The sequence below is a fragment of the Tasmannia lanceolata genome, unplaced genomic scaffold, assembly GCF_043159265.1.
Source record: "Tasmannia lanceolata isolate RefF3 unplaced genomic scaffold, GAP_Taslan_0.1 ptg000007l, whole genome shotgun sequence".
In the NCBI taxonomy this organism is placed as follows: Eukaryota; Viridiplantae; Streptophyta; class Magnoliopsida; order Canellales; family Winteraceae; genus Tasmannia; species Tasmannia lanceolata.
Genome location: NW_027518684.1, coordinates 10577494 through 10594513, shown reverse-complemented (window position 1 = coordinate 10594513; position 17020 = coordinate 10577494). Strand labels below are relative to the sequence as shown.

The window sequence follows — 17020 nt, the reverse complement described above, 5'->3', positions numbered from 1 at the left end:
TTGGAATTGGGGTAGGACTCTTTTGTAGCAAATCTTGCAAGGAAATTTGATTTCCATATATGCACAAAGGAATGTGTTAATTCTTGGAGATTGCCTAATAGATGAACTTTCAAACCCCCGTTAATTGAAAACCAAAAATGTCGGAAAGAATATCGAGACATCAAAAAGAACACTCCATTATGCAATAAAACCCCATTACCATTGTGCAAGTTCACCACACTAACACTCACTGCTTAACTTAAAAGACAACAAGAGAGCTGGCAATCATCCCATGTTTCCAGGTTTTAGAAATCGCAGGATAAAGTAGAGATTTCTAAAACCTGGTTTTCTTACTTAAAATCCAAGAAACGCTGCCAGAACAGCATACCGGTAGCCAGATCATTGTTGTGGGTCCAACCCATGTAGGCCACACCCACAAACACACGTATCCTATTTAGAATAGGAATGTTTAGTTTCCTATAAAAAAAAAAGGGAAAAGTGGGAGTCAATGGTGTGTTGACATTTTTGATAAAACGTTAGGTTAAAAAGGGAGAATAGAAAGAAAAGAAAAGAAAAGAGTAGAGAGGAAAGAGAAGAAGGAGAAGAAAAGGAAGAGTTTTTTCTTAGTAGCTGTCTTGGGAGTTTTGTGTGGAATCAAAACCAAGGTTTTGGAGCGTTCTTCTTGGAGATTTTCACCTTGCCGTTGGATCCTCTCATCTCACAGAGACTTCGCGAGGATTTGAGTTTCTTCGAGTTGAAGATTGAAGTGGGTATTTTTTGGTGAGAAAGTGGGTTTTGTTGTTCACAACGAGGTAACCATTTATCTCTCTTGTTTCTTGTATTGGCTCAAGTTTTTGGTGAAAACTTGAGGGAAAGATGTTGTATTACTTACTTTGATTAGTGGATATTTCGTCGGATTCGCCCCGTGGTTTTTCCCTCTTCGTTGGAGGGTTTTCCACGTAAATCTCAGTGTTCTCTTTTGTGATTGCTCTCTTGATTGTTTGATTCTTTTTTATCCACATATTATTTGCTTCATAATTAAAGTGGGTTTTCTTCGGTGAAAACCCAACAATCATGACCCTCTTTTACATTGTTTCCAAACTAAAAACCTGGATTCTAAAATCCACGAAATCCATGTTTTTAGTTTGAAAACACTGTAAAAGAGGGTTCATGATCAAGCTGTTGCCGCTGCCCTGGCAGCGTTTCTTGGATTTTAAGTCAGAAAACCAGGTTTTAGAAATCTCTCCTGCATCCTGAGATTTCTAAAACCTGGAAAAATGGGAGGATATGCTACTCTCTTGTTGTAGGAAAGAAGGGCGAGAAGTAAAAAACAACGGCTGGTCCGCTTCTTCTCTTGTCTCTTAGCTACAATTTTTAAGAAATCCCGAATTCTAAAATCCGCGTAAGGGGCTGTTTGGATACGCGGATTTTAGAATACAGGTTTTTAGTTTGAAAACAATGTAAAAGATGGATAATGATCAACCTACTGTATGCTTTCCTGGCAGATTTTCTTGAATTTTAAGAAAACCAGGTTTTAAGAACCTCTCCCCCATCCTGAGATTCCTAAAACCTGATTTTCCTACTTAAAATCCTAGAAACGTTGCCAGTACAGCATACAACAGCTTGATTGTGAACCCTCTTTTACACTGTTTTCAAACTAAAACTTGGATTCTAAAATCCACGTATCCAAACGGCCCCTAAGTTTTCAAAGGTAACAGTACCTAACTTTTCAAAGCTTTAGAAAATAACAGAGTAAACACATTAACGAATCACTTCCTCAAAGTGACTTGAATTAGACAGACTTTCAGGTCGAGTAGAGTTTCTGAGTTTTTAAATTATGGAAATTGTAAACCCATAAACCAATAATTTCCAATATGACATGTGGACCTCTATTATCAGATTTTCCAAAATCTTGCCTTTGTGATGATTCATGGAAGAGCCCTCCTTTTGAGGTGTGAAAGGGGCAGCATCTTGAGCAGTCACTCTCACTAACTATCAACGACAATTAATCTGAAAATACATTAATAATATAGGGTGGTCAATTCTTTTTCATTCAAATAGAAAACTTCCAAACAATTTATGTTTGCATTAGAGAATAGAAAAGGAAATATCAAATCCCCTATGCTTTGGATATTTCCACTCCACTTTTAGACCAATCCACTCCAAGTTGGAGTGGATTAGTCTAAAAGTGGAGCGGAAATATCAGCTCCCATAGAAAATACCATAATTTTAACATGGGACTTGGAAGAGTGTTAATAATTAGGTGTTAGTGCAGTTATCAAAATATGGCTTTGCATATATGTCCCCTATGCATAATAGGAGTTCTTTCCAACCACAATTTTTTTGAGAAGAGGAATCACAACGTGCAAAACTAGTAAAGAATGGAATTAAATAAAGAAAAAGGGGTTACATAGTAAAAAATTACGGGAGAGACCAGGAGATAGAAAACCTATTTCAGAGACCAAAAATCAGATTTAGAAAATCGTAGAATGCCTTGGATATCCAAAGATTTTGAGGAAATCCAAGATTCTAAAATCCGCATATCCTTCGAGGTTGAGTTTCTTCATGTCCGGCGGTCTCCGAATCAGGTGGTTGATAGGTTAGCTAGAGATGGGGCGTTCAAGGAATCTCTAGCTCTCTTCGATTCCCTTCCGCCGTGACCATCTTCATGTAGTTTATTTTGTGATGTTGTATTCTCTTCCTTTGGTTGTATTTTGACCATCTCGGTCCTCTCTTTTAATAAAATTGGCTATCATTTTTCAAAAAAAAAAATCTTAATACTATTTGGTAACAAACTTGACACATACTTATTATCTTTTTCTCATCCAAACCCATGCATATTGAATAATAATCTTTAAAAAAAAGACACAAGATCATATCAATTCTCAAAGTATCATACATCATGACAAATATCAATCATAAAAAACTAGAGTCATCAATGCTGTCCTCATTATAGTCTTCTCCAACCTTGATTTAAGTAATGCCCTCAAGCACATGCATTGTGCTTGACTGGTTCAATCGTTCCAACTCCTACTCTTCTCCCTACTTCCTTCTAATGGGGTCTTTCGAAAGAAGGTCCTCTTTTCTTTTATACAAAACTTAATTTGGATAAATCACAAGAATCGTATAAATCGTACGATTTACGATCGAATCGTAAGATTCATATAAATTAAGATTCAATCATGAGATTCAAATCGTTATGCATAAGATTTGATTTGAATCATAAATCAAATCGTAAATCATAAGATTTTCAAAACAATGACAACAATATAACCAAAAACCCTTGCCTATCAAAGAGTCACTGTAAACAAAATAAAACGATAGGAACCTCCCAGGAACAACCAGTTTTCTATAAGAAGCTGGTTACTTACCATTACCATTATGTCATTCGAGACGAAACCGTTCTTCTCTAGAACTTGGTAGACACCGTGCATCGACTTGTTGTGCTCTTGTAAGGAATCAAAAGTTAAGAAATGTCTGTTAGGCAAAGATTAAGACAAAGATAAGCGTATTTTTAGGGGGCTCAGAAACTTGGGGTCTTAGAAACTTGAATAACAGCACTCATCTATATTATGAACTTTTGGTAAAACAACCGATATTGATTTCTTTGATATCTATAGCATATTAAAAAGGTCACTTCAAAATCCCGTACAGATTTACCAAAACCTTTTGCAAAAATCATTATCTCAAAATTTGCAACTAAACGCCACTAAAATACATTCATTTGATTACAATCAAAACAAAATGGAAAAAAGGAATAGAATATGAAAGCCATACATTCTACAAGCACAGCAAACAAAATTGCCAAGTGTGGTTTGAGGCCTCCAATTGTCACAAGTTGCAGGTGGTGCAGGGTAAGGAGTAGCTATGTGCCCACCGTTCTTCCCACCTACAGTTTATTAGTTGGTCAATAACATGAATGCAACGTTTCAAGTTTGAATTGAACATATTATAGAAACCCAATATCAGATATCCAAACGTGGTTTTAAATTTTAATATCCAAAAATTGGAGTGACCAAAAGTACCTAAACATCCACAGGCTTAAATTTCATAGTTGTAGTCTTCTTGAAAAATGGGAATTGCGCAATTTTTTCACAGTATATAGAATAAACATCTTGTTAAAGAGCCACATGCAAGCAAGCTGAGGTAGCATACCTGTATTCTGGATTCCGGGTGTAACCAACTTGGCCTTCTTCTTAGGAACAGGTGTTTTTGCAGCAGGTTGAAAACAGGAATATGAAAAAGAAGCTTTAATAATATCCAAATATTCAATAAACAAGGAGCTTAACTAGGGAGACATTGTAAACATACTTTTTTGGGTGTAGCTTCCTCTTCCTCCTCAAAGCTTTTGTCCTCGTCATCACTTCGGCCTTCCCCTTCAAGCATGTCCTGTACAATGCTCATTCAATCAAAAACAAGCATTTAGTAGACGAACAATTGATATTTTCACCGGGCAATATAAGTAATTAACGAACGAGGCAAGTTTTTTTCTTGAATGGTATTGATTCATGATGAACGCAGCTAACAATCATTTAAAAGAGGATTATTAGTGACCATATTAGTCCACTAATAATACTAAGTTTGAAACCAAATAGCTTTTGTTTTGTTCTTTCTCTAGAAAAAAAAAATTATATACCTCAATTTCATTTTCCTTGGAGCTTCCGTCCTCATCGCCATCCTCATCATCACGTTCGAGGTCCTCTTTAAGCATGTTCTGTACAACACTCATCCAATCAAAAGCAAGGCATTTAGTACATGAACACTTGATATTTTCAACCGGCGTTATAAGTAATTAATGAACCCACTAAGTTTTTTCTTGAATGATATTGATTCATGATGAATGCAGCTAACAATCATTTAAAAGAGAATTATTAGTGATTATAATAGTCCAGTAATAATACTAAGCTAGAAACCAAATAGCTTTTCTTTTGTTTTTTGTAGAAAAAAAAATTGTATACCTCAAATTAAAGTTCCGCAGATTTATCATCATATTGTTCTTGCTCCTGGTTGGGATCTGGGCCATCCTAACCGGTGAAAGAGAAAACAAAAGTTGTTGCCAGAAAAAAGAAATAGCGCTCAATATACGTAATCCAATCAATAGACAAAGATTTACTATATGGCGTATCATTGAAAACACGTGGTGTATCATTGAAAGCAGAACTTTGCAATAATAGGATACATGATTTCAAGACTTACCAGTGAAAACTGTTGGAAAAGTTGTTGTGGGTATTGTTGATGATAGAAAACAGAAACTTGTTGCTTCAAGGCGTGATATCACTTTCCTTAAGACAAGATCCGCCCCCACTAGTAGTGTGCAAAGGGGATCCGCGAATTGCCTCCAAGATACAATGAAGCTTAGTAGGGAAGCCCTACTAATGTTTGATGACGCGTAGCACTAGCGGAATCAAACCCGAAATGCCCTTCCGAAATTTCAAGCCTTAGAGAAATCTCTAGATTCTGTTTCTGCAGAAAAACAGTATCTAGAACAGTAAACAAAAGAAAAACAGTATGTAGAAATACTTGGGGATTTTTGTAGGAGTGTAGAAGAGAGTGTAAAATCAGTCAGAATTGCCAATTCGATTTCTATCTGAAATGACTGAAGTTTGCACATTTTTTTTATAGACCATCTGGTGTCTTTTCAGTGTGAAAAACACCTCTACAGGGCACCTTTCTAGAATGTTTGAAATCTGACCGTTAGATCGCACCCATTGATATTGAACGGTCCTGATCGATCCTAGATGTGACTGTTGGCTTGAGTAAAACCTCTCTCCAACCCAGTCATCGTTAGATCAACCATCTATGGTGTGGATCGCACCCCCTTGGCACATGACCGTTGGGGAAAGGGACACAACCCATTTGATCACACCCTTTGACCGTTGGAGTCATGGGTCCGTTGGGCCGACCGTTAGACCCGAACCGAAACAGGCCCACCGTTAGGCCCGAACCGAAGCCCAACTCAACTGAACCATTCGGCTTGATGGGCTTGCGAACCATTTGACCCACCCATCCGACCGGTCCACCTTCATCTTGATCCAACGGTGCAGATCAAATCTGGAAAAATTAAAGGCTCCAATCGCTCCTCGCGACGTTGCGTACGTGCGAAGTGCAAAGTGCGCCTAAAAAAGCGCCAATAAAGCGCCACTATGCGCCCTATAGCCCATTGCCCACGCCGCGCGTGCGCGTGTGCGAACGGTGCGTTGCACCGTCCCGCGGGTCCAACCATGGGTTCAACCCAATGTGCAATCAACAAGAGTTAGAAAAGGTAGTGCTTTATAAGCCCTTCTCTTTCTTTTCTCTCATCCGATGTGGGACTATCTTTTCAACTACACTTCTACATCCTTTTGTAAAAGCAAATATTTCCAAGAAAACATTTTATTTTTCCCAAACGCTTTTGATAAAACATTTTCCAAAACACTAAAACATGTAATATACATGATTTTGAAAATGCAAAATCACTAACAATCCCCCACCATTTTCAAAATCAAAGAAAATTTTCTCATCAGGCTTGGAAATCTTATGCATAGATGAAGGTATCTCTCGATTTGAACCTTCACTTAGTGAGGACATATCAAAGTTAACCAGAATTGCATAGTAGACGTATCTTTGAACTAGCTATTCTATTTGGTTAACCGGATACGTCTTACACACAAGATTTCACCTCTTTGGGCAATTTCTAAAACCGACACATGTACTGGCCTTGTGTCTATATCTTGGTTTCATGAGCGCTCTAGAGACTAGCCAGGTCTCATAGGAAGCGGCACCACTTCCACACTCACATAGGTAGGCTTATCAAGAGTGCCCCTGTAACTAAAACACTCCAACACTATGTTATAAGCCTATTAAGAGTTTAAATACTCAGCCTTCTCCTTTTAAACATTACAGGTACCAAGCACTTTACCTTGGGATGGCAAATAATACAGATTATAGTGCTTGCAATCACTCCATATGATGTACTTGGACTCATTGAACTCAAGACTTGATGTTTATTCAAGTGTTGAGTTGATGTTCCATCATTGGTGACTATTGGTTAATGGCTTTAACCCCATCCCTAATGATGTTTTACACACCAGATCTCTTGCAAGAGCTTTTGTGAATGGATCGGCCAAGTTTTGGCTCGATCTCACAAAATCAATGGTTACTACTCCATTAGTAAGTAACTCTCTTATAGCACTATGTCTAAGTCCTATATGTCTGGACTTACCATTATAAACATGATTATATGCCCTTGATAGTGTGGCCTGACTATCACAATGGACATAAATCGATGGCATTGGTTTAGACCATAACGGAATTTCCAATAACAAATTCCGAAGCCATTCCGCCTCTTTACAACATGCTGCCAGAGCTATAAACTCTGCTTCCATAGTTGAAGTTGTTATGCATGTCTGTTTCTTAGAGGCCCAGGAGACTGCTCCCCCACCAAGGGTGAAAATCCACCCACTGGTTGATAAATGGTCTATACGCTTAGTTATCCAACTAGCATCAGAGTATCCTTCTATTACAGTTGGATACCCACTATAACATAAACCATAGTCTATAGTTTTCTTTAAATATTTTAAAACTCTATAGACTGCATTCCAATGAGAAAAACTAGGATTACTGGTAAACCTACTAAGTTTACCTACATCATATGCTATGTCTGGCCTAGTACAAGTCATAGCATACATAAGACTACCAATTACACTAGCATACCCTAGTTGAGAGATAGTCCTACCAGTATTAAGATACAACTTTATATTTGGGTCAAAAGGTGTAGAAATGGGTGAACATTCAAAATGGTTAAACTTTTTGAGAACTTTCTCAATATAATGTGATTGTGTTAGAATAAGACCATTATTCTGTCTTATGATTCTAATACCCAAAATCACATCAGCTTCACCCATATCTTTCATATCAAAGTTTTGAGAAAGATATGATTTAGTACTTTGAATGCTTTCAATATCGGTACTAAAAATTAACATGTCATCAACATATAAACAAATAACAACACATTTGCCACCCTTAAATTTACTGTATATACATTTATCTGACTCATGTATCTTATAACCATTTGACACTAAGACTTTATCAAATCTTTCATGCCATTGTTTAGGGGCTTGCTTAAGCCCATACAAAGATTTGATAAGCTTACATACTTTATGCTCTTGGCCTGGCAGAATAAATCCCTCAGGTTGTTCCATATACACTTCTTCATCAAGTTCACCATTTAAGAATGCGGTTTTAACATCCATCTGGTGAATGTGAAGTTTGTATATGGAAGCAAGGGCAATCAACACTCTAATGGTAGAAATCCTAGCAACATGTGCATATGTATCAAAGTAATCAATACCGGGTTTTTGAGTAAACCCTTTGGCAACTAACCTTGCCTTAAACTTTTCTATGGTCCCATCTACTTTGATCTTCTTCTTGAAGATCCATTTACATCCTATAGGTTTAAACCCAGGTGGTAGATCAACCAAAATCCAAGTTTTATTACCCATGATAGAATCCATTTCGTCATTAATTGCTTCTTTCCAAAAAGCAGCATCTTGTGACTTTATGGCTTCTCCATAGGTTTGAGGGTCACTTTCTATGCTAAAGTTTAACAAGATAGAACCTTGGAGTTTTTCCCTTGTCCCTTCTACCAGGTAGGTTACAAAGTCAGGGCCAAAACTCCTATCCCTTCTATCTCTTGAACTTCTTCTTATTTTACTAGGTTGTACACTAGGTTCACCAACTTCTGTTTGTGATTCTAAAGGATGATCTACAGAAGTTGTAGGTTCAATTTCTTTAGGAATTGAAGTGAACCTATTTTCATAGAAAAAGGCATCTCTAGATTCAATTATGGTATTGACATCTATGAAATCATTAGGTTCTATAACTAAGAACCTATAGGCCTTACTGTGACTAGCATATCCCAAAAAGATACACTCAATACCCTTTTCACCTAATTTTCTTAACTTAGGTTTAGAGACTTTAACTATAGATCTACAACCCCAAACTTTAAGGTAACTTAAGTTTGGTTTCCTTTTCTTCCACAATTCATAAGGGGTTATATCAGATTTCTTACTTGGTACCCTATTCAAAATGTGACAAGTTGTAAGTAAGGCTTCACCCCAAAAACTTTTATTTAAACCAGAATTAACAAGCATAGCATTAATCATTTCAGTAAGTGTCATATTCTTCCTTTCTGCTACACCATTTTGTTGTGGTGTATAAGGGGCAGAAGTTTCATGGACTATGCCTACTGATTCACAGAAATGAGGAAAGTGATATTCACCACCTCTATCTGATCTGAGACATTTAATGCTTGTTATACATTGGTTTTCTACTTCAGTTTTATAAATCTTAAATTTTTCTAAAACCTCATCTTTATGACTAAGTAGATAAACATAACAGTACTTAGAATAATCATCAATAAATGTAACAAAGTACTTTTTACCTCCCTTTGTGGGAACACTATGAATGTCACATACATCACTATGAATTAAATCTAACAAGTTAGAAGTTCTATCTACTTTAGGAAATGACTTAGTGATTATCTTGGTTTGCATGCATGTTTTACATCTATCTACTAAGTCATTTTCATATTTAGGAATTAAGGTTAACTTAACCATATCATTCATTTTCCTAGTATTTACATGTCCTAAACGATTATGCCATAAAGATAAAGAAGAATCCAAAACATAAGCAAAGACATTCACTTTATTGATATTAAGTTTGAACATCCCTTCATACATATATCCCTTCCCAACAAAGGTACCCCCCTTAGAAAGAATGAACTTGTCAGATTCAAATACAAGTTTGAAGCCATTCTTGTTGAGAATGCTTCCAGACACTAAGTTCTTTCTAACTTCTGGTACATGGTAGACACCGGTTAGAGTGAGTCGCTTGCCGGATGTGAACTCAAGTTCCACCTTGCCCTTCCCTTTGACTTCTGCTGTCGACGAATTTCCCATGTATAACACGCTTCCATCTTCAACTGTTTCATAAGTTGAAAACAGGTTCCTGTCTTTACAGACATGCATCGTCGCACCAGAGTCAATCCACCAATCATTGCCATCTTCAAGCATATTTGCCTCTGAAATCATGGCGACAAACTTTTCTTTGTCTGTTGGTGCACCCGACTTCTTATCCTTAAGAAGTCGGCACTCACTCTTGTAATGGCCTGGTTTGCCACAGTTGAAACAAGCACCCTTTCTTTTCTTATTTTTATTAGTATTCTTTTCAGGGTGTTTGTTTCTCTTCCAATTGCCTTTTCTTTGTTGGTTCGAATTCTTGACATTTTCCACCAAATGGATCTTAGAGGATACAGTTTCATTTTCTTTCTTGTCTCTGATTCTTGACTCTTCCTCAATCCTGAGGCATTGAGCCAAGTCTTCAATAGACATTTCATCTTTCTTGTGTTTTAGACTTTTTCTAAAGTCTTTCCAATTTGGTGGAAGTTTGTCAATAATTGACGGGACAATGAAGGAATCATCAAGAAGGATGCCTTGCAAATGAATTTGATTAATTACATGTTGTATTTCATGTAATTGATCAATAACAGACTTATCATCTACCATTTTAAAATTTAAAAATTGACTCACAGTGAATTTCTTGCTACTGGCATCTTCCGCCAAGTATTTGGCTTCAAGTGCATTCCAGATTTCACTTGCTGATCCCATGCCTTGATATATGTCAAATAGTGTATCTGACATAGCATTTAGGATGTGCCCTTTGCAAATGTAGTCATCCTGTTCCCACTTCATCCTTGCACGAGCCTCCGCCAAAGTTTCATTTTCATTTGCTGACGGCTTTAGAGTAGTGAGAACATGGACCACTTTGAGTGATGTCAAAATGAAGTGCAACTTCTTCTGCCAACGCTTGAAATTTCCTTTGTCGAAACGTTCGAGTTTGACAAAGTCTTGGGTCATTTGACGAACTGAATAAAGTGCCATTGAAGCAACAGTAGAAAATTCTTGTCTTAAGATTGTTGGAAAAGTTGTTGAGGGTATTGTTGATGATAGAAAACAGAAACTTGTTGCTTCAAGGCGTGATATCACTTTCCTTAAGACAAGATCCGCCCCCACTAGTAGTGTGCAAAGGGGATCCGCGAATTGCCTCCAAGATACAATGAAGCTTAGTAGGGAAGCCCTACTAATGTTTGATGATGCGTAGCACTAGCGGAATCAAACCCGAAATGCCCTTCCGAAATTTCAAGCCTTAGAGAAATCTCTAGATTCTGTGTCTGCAGAAAAACAGTATCTAGAACAGTAAACAAAAGAAAAACAGTATGTAGAAATACTTGGGGATTTTTGTAGGAGTGTAGAAGAGAGTGTAAAATCAGTCAGAATTGCCAATTCGATTTCTATCTGAAATGACTGAAGTTTGCACATTTTTTTTATAGACCATCTGGTGTCTTTTCAGTGTGAAAAACACCTCTGCAGGGCACCTTTCCAGAATGTTTGAAATCTGACCGTTAGATCGCACCCATTGATATTGAACGGTCCTGATCGATCCTAGATGTGACTGTTGGCTTGAGTAAAACCTCTCTCCAACCCAGTCATCGTTAGATCAACCATCTATGCAAAGTGCAAAGTGCGCCTAAAAAAGCGCTACTATGCGCCCTATAGCCCATTGCCCACGCCGCGCGTGCGCGTGCGCGTGCGCGTGTGCGAACGGTGCGTTGCACCGTCCCGCGGGTCCAACCATGGGTTCAACCCAATGTGCAATCAACAAGAGTTAGAAAAGGTAGTGCTTTATAAGCCCTTCTCTTTCTTTTCTCTCATCCGATGTGGGACTATCTTTTCAACTACACTTCTACATCCTTTTGTAAAAGCAAATATTTCCAAGAAAACATTTTCTTTTTCCCAAACGCTTTTGATAAAACATTTTCCAAAACACTAAAACATGTAATATACATGATTTTGAAAATGCAAAATCAAACATCAGATGTGACAAAGAGAAAAGACCACAGTCAAGGAAACCGATCAACGAATAAAAGAAGTAAGCAGTGAAACGTAAGTATTTAATACACCAAAACTATTAACTTAAGAAAACAATGCAAAGGACATTCTTTCTGAATGCTGGCTTTGTAACCAAAGAAGCAGACACTCCCATTTTCCCAACTGTGAGATAGGTCAAATTCTTTCTCAAGGACCAGATTAAATGAAAATTGAGCACAGGTTTCTGACAAAAGAGTTCCAAGGACTAACTTCTAATCCCCAGCCTTAACATAGAGGCGAATGGGCACATTTTCCTTCTCCTTTTTAGATTCCCCAAGAGATGCCTACATAATGGCAGTAGAAGGTTTAATTATTTTTTCTATTAGCCAGGAGAATGTTTAATTGGAGGCCACATATTTAGTAAAGGCAATGAATGCTGATTTAGAGAATCAAAGAAAAACAGTTAGACTTGATAAATGATAACTACCAGTGAGATATGCACACATTTATAAAAACCGGGCTCGCACTTAAGGGGTTCCCTGGCTTTAACTTCAACACCTAGATATCATAACAAGTTTACCAGATAAATAGCTTCAGCAACAACAACCATAACAAAAAAACATAAATTTACAAGTATCAGTAAGTTCCATTTTACATGGAGAGTAAAAAGGAATCCATTCGAGCATCTCACAGTTTTATTATCAACTCTTTAATGTTGCCAATTTAAGGACAGCTGAGCACAGGAGGTGAAAGCAACCCAAACAAGTAGGAAAACATATAGAAATATTTATGGCCAAATTTACAATAAGCATTGATTCTTCAAGACCAGTCAGAAAAATAATGTTACTATGAAATCTACTAAGAGTAAGTTTGAGGAAGAGTCCGTGTTTATAAAAGCTTGGACTCAGACAAAAACTCAGCCAAGGTAAAACCAAGCCGACTCAGCCAAGTCAATGAAAGATATGCCAAGTTTTCATTAAATTCAGCAATTCTAGCAACATGAACTACATATAAAAGAGGAAGAAAAAATCCTAATCTAGATGAATATATCCACTCATTCAAAAATATATTAATCACGATGTAAATGGAATCTCTGTTTCGGACATTTTAGCAAAGAAAATTGAATCTGACATTCTCATTCTAATTTTAATGGCCAGATTCTGGTTCATTTTCTACAACTCCAGTGGAAGAGAAGCATTTCTAAGACTGAAATAGATGGAATCCAATCTACATTTTCACAATTCATTGAGATGAAACATTTTTTAGCAAAAAACCCACATCAGAAAACAATGAAACGCACATGTTCTGGATCGTCATTTCAGAGATTGAAACAGCAATAATAATAATGAGGCAAACCAGAAAACAAATAGAGAAATTCGATGGGGAAAAAGGGAAGAAATGCTTACCCCAAAACTCCATCTAGACGGAGAATATGATCGGGCTAAGGATCTTTTGGGAAAGAAATACGAAAACGAAATATAATTGGGTGGGACGTACGGTTTTTTAGTGGGGGGAAATTTAAAGAGACGAATTTCGTACGGTTGTGACTTGTTCTTCTTTCTACGGAGGATCTAAACTCTAAAGTCTAAACCATATTTTTGGCTCTATGGGTGGTACCCACCTCAAAGATCATCCTAACCATTCATATGTTGGCTGTACAAGGAATATCATACTACTCGGATGGTTAGAAATGTATGATACTATGGCCCACCCATTATACGGCATTTTAAATGAATGGTTTGGATCATCAAAATGAGGTCCCACGCTGCATTTACCACCAATTTAAAGCATCTATGTTGCTCTTCTCTCAAAACAGCAACGGCCGCCGAGAAACCCTAAGAAACCGAACACCCAAGGAGAACGATCCAAAAATCGCCTACTTGATGGTGCAGATTTCCGTCCCTGCGATCGTGTGGCTGGTAGAGCTTCACCCCGTGTAGACCACACTCACAGAGAAAGCATTAGGGATCCCGGAGCCACAGTTGTGGCGCCGGGAGGCCACTCCGAAGCTCAAGTCAGAAATATGCACATCTTTGCGCCTTGTATATGGACTAAAAAGATAATCGTAAGTTTTTTGGTAGAAGCATTGAGGGCAGAGAAATTTTAGATGAGAAGAGACATGCATCTCAAACCCCAACCCACAACGAGCAGTGACCATCTTTAATTGTTGGAAGGAGTTGTAGAAGGCTTCTCACTATTTAAGACCACATAATCATATGGTTTAATGGGTGTAGGACGATCCGATAGATCAAAAGGATCCGAACAATGATCTAAACTGTGTGTCCGTTCATATATATCCCAAGGACCAAAATTATTTTGGATCATAGACACAAAATCCAGTGGAGCATCCTCTACATCTAAATGTACAGAAACACTCTTCATGAATTCTTTCATTTCTGGTCTATTCATGAAGGGTTTTTTTCACAACATTTTAAAATCCTACTTAAAATAACAAAAAACATTTTAGGCTTTCTGCTTTTCCGGGTCAATGACAATTTTCCTCTTGGGTTTCTCTACTCTTCCCACGCTTAATCCTAAGCTCTTACTGTGTACAGCATAAGTAGAACATAGGACTCTCGGATGGACGGTCCATTTCAAAATGGACTGTTATCCAAACTCAAAACTAAGATCCCCAAAACACTCCGACCAACAAGGGATATGAATGGGTCATGAGTAAAAACATAGGTGGATCCGATCCTAAGTGAATTCGTTGACATCAATATAGTAATGTTATAAACACGGAAGTGCCTCCTCATCAACACTGCAACACCCCACACGCAAAAAGGATCGACAGCCAATTAGGGGAGTGTTTAATGAAGTCAGGAAGTGATGTTCTCAAAACAAAGAGAGGACTCCTTGCTCTTCACCCTGCCTTTTGCTACTTCTGGAAACCAAAACAAACTATCGTGCAAATGCATATGTGGAGATTCACGAATTTCAGCATGTCCATCTTCTGCCTTTGCTCTCGAGGGCCAATCTCCGTCCGGCCCGAGGAAACCTTTGCACACCTCTGTTATCTTCTAGGAGGCTTACGCCCCATAGAAACTGTCTACCTTAGAGTGTTGGCCCGTATATCGTGACACAATATTAGAATTGTAGCTCTTCTAGAATGGTATCTCATTGATGCCTTTCCACAGGGACCAGGAGATTGGATCTAAGCATAAGAATGCTGGGTATAAATAACTCACTTCTTAGTCTTCGACCCCCTCACTCACTACAAACACCCCCGATAAGTGCAATGGGGCTAATAGCGAGGCTGATCAATTATCTAGGAATGAGGGGAGTATGGGGTCCTTGGCGATATTTATTTTCCTTTCTCAACTCATGAGATTCTGAGGTGAGGACAGCATCCAAATGTGCGAATTGTGCAACTATATGTCTCGTATTTTTCAAGCTTTCTTGCACTTACAAATTTTACATAATATATGATGAAAAGTTAAAAAGTGGCAGCCAAAAGGGCTATAACCCAATCTACCTTTTCAAAATTCAAGGCCCATTGTTTTAAACTATTCAACATTTTCATAAAGGACGCTTACCCATATCCCATTCACATGTCAGATCCTAGCCATAATAGTATAAAAAGATTTTGGAACGTGAGGATAATCGTAGCAGATCCTTGTAGTATCCAATACCCGCACCCGTATTCATATAACAAAGGTTCCCACATCATGCTTCTTTGGAATGATTGGATAACTTATCCTTTCGAAGCCAGAAGTTAACTAGAAAAGAGTCCATGATAATCTGCACCCAAAAAAACGAAAGAGTGTTACAATTTGAGAGCAGAGAATGAAGAAAATCAGGTATGCAAAACATAACCTGGTTAATGTGTGCTGCAACGCAAGGAAGAATCAATAGTCCAGATTCTCCAAGTGCCCCACCGAGCTGCTCCACTACTGCTACCATTACAGGCAGAGTTTTCTACGAGACAGTGCAAAATTGTAAAGCCTCAGTAATCACTTGTCTGGTTTTGAAATAGAACTGAATAGGAGTTGATCCTCATTAACACTTTTGGGATGTGACAACTTTTTTGGGAGCCTCTGAGCATGAAGCTCAGGTTGCTATCCACAGGTTTCATCATGCATTGAGGTTTCATTCTCGACACAACTGTGAAATATTTGGTAGCGCCTCAAACCTCCAATCATAGTCCAGGTCTGGAATGACTTTAAACTAGCATGGAATGGTTCCTATGAATATATTTTTCCCAAACTTTATTTATATATTTTTCTTCTTACATGGACCTTCTAGAAATATCCAATTCATATAATTTTGCATTCAATCATGCAAGTTTAGTTAATTTACCCACAGATGCTATATAACACACCACTACATGTACATACAGTTCATACACAACACTCACAAATAACATCAATCACACTTCTCAACATGTAAACTAGGTCACACCCATTACATTATTAACTCCCAAATCTATTTCTATGCATGCACTTAGTTTTACTCGTAGCCACCTAAATTTACCTATGCTACAAAATTGCATTTCTTCTACATATATTATATATTATATATCAAGCTGACATGTACACTGTGCCCACCATTCTCTCTAAACTTTTACAGTCAAGCCCATGACATTTCCTAAATTTCCCTCCCAGACGTAGAGCATCTCGCTGGACATCTCTCGACAAGTCTCTTCTCCCTCTTCCCCGTGTCTTCATATGTAATTATATACGTCCCATATCTATATATGTAAATCCCATATCTTATCTGTGGGATTTGCTAGGAAATTTCGCGGAAAGACATTTTGCGGCTGACATTTGCATGAGAGAACATCCCCTTCTTACACAGTCATGTTACCAAAACCAAGAATCCCATTTTGTTTGTATTTTTTTCATTGTTAACAAAAAAGATGGCATCTACTTTTAGAACATTTATTTAAGAAAAACTCAAAAATAGGGGAAATTAAAATAAATATTACCTACCCACAATGAATTCAAAAACAATTCTCCTTCCAGTAGTCACATTTTCTCAAAACACCAAAAAATCATTTACTTTTTTCTCAAATCCATAACTCCCAACTTCTAGCTAAGGCTCGTTACCTACTTCTAGAAATCTACCTAGCTACCTATGCATTAATCCCCATTAAAAAAATGAATTTGAAAACATGTCTTTCCCATTAGCCATTT

General features: G+C 37.6%; 2 protein-coding genes across 12 annotated transcripts in view; both read right to left on the bottom strand.

Moving 5' to 3' along the window:
- Window positions 1–1861: 1861 nt before the first annotated feature.
- On the bottom strand, window positions 1862–15104 carry LOC143881844 (uncharacterized). Of its 11 annotated transcripts, XM_077385145.1 has the most exons (9): window positions 13292–13607; window positions 12373–12443; window positions 12156–12229; window positions 4938–5003; window positions 4616–4693; window positions 4291–4368; window positions 4135–4174; window positions 3757–3868; window positions 2778–3456 (listed from the first exon to the last, which is right to left on the bottom strand). In XM_077385145.1, exons 5-9 carry the CDS (start codon window positions 4688–4690, stop codon window positions 3270–3272), a joined length of 492 nt encoding a protein of 163 aa, XP_077241260.1. In that variant the 5' UTR covers window positions 4691–4693; window positions 4938–5003; window positions 12156–12229; window positions 12373–12443; window positions 13292–13607; the 3' UTR covers window positions 2778–3269. The 11 variants fall into 11 exon arrangements, with proteins under 11 accessions (XP_077241265.1, XP_077241257.1, XP_077241260.1 ...); XM_077385150.1 differs by lacking the exons at window positions 4938–5003; window positions 12156–12229 and adding an exon at window positions 1862–1989 and having other exon boundaries at window positions 3351–3427; window positions 13292–15104; XM_077385142.1 differs by lacking the exons at window positions 4938–5003; window positions 12156–12229 and adding an exon at window positions 1862–1989 and having other exon boundaries at window positions 3351–3456; window positions 13292–14066.
- Window positions 15105–15248: 144 nt separating this feature from the next.
- LOC143881842 (Sodium Bile acid symporter family) overlaps window positions 15249–17020 on the bottom strand; it is a 32239-nt gene continuing 30467 nt past the window's right edge. Inside the window, exons 13-14 of the mRNA XM_077385139.1 lie at window positions 15702–15803; window positions 15249–15626 (exon numbers count right to left, since the gene is read on the bottom strand). Of these exons, the coding sequence (XP_077241254.1) occupies window positions 15552–15626; window positions 15702–15803 (177 nt within the window). The 3' untranslated portion in view covers window positions 15249–15551. The remainder of the gene's footprint in view (window positions 15627–15701; window positions 15804–17020) is intronic.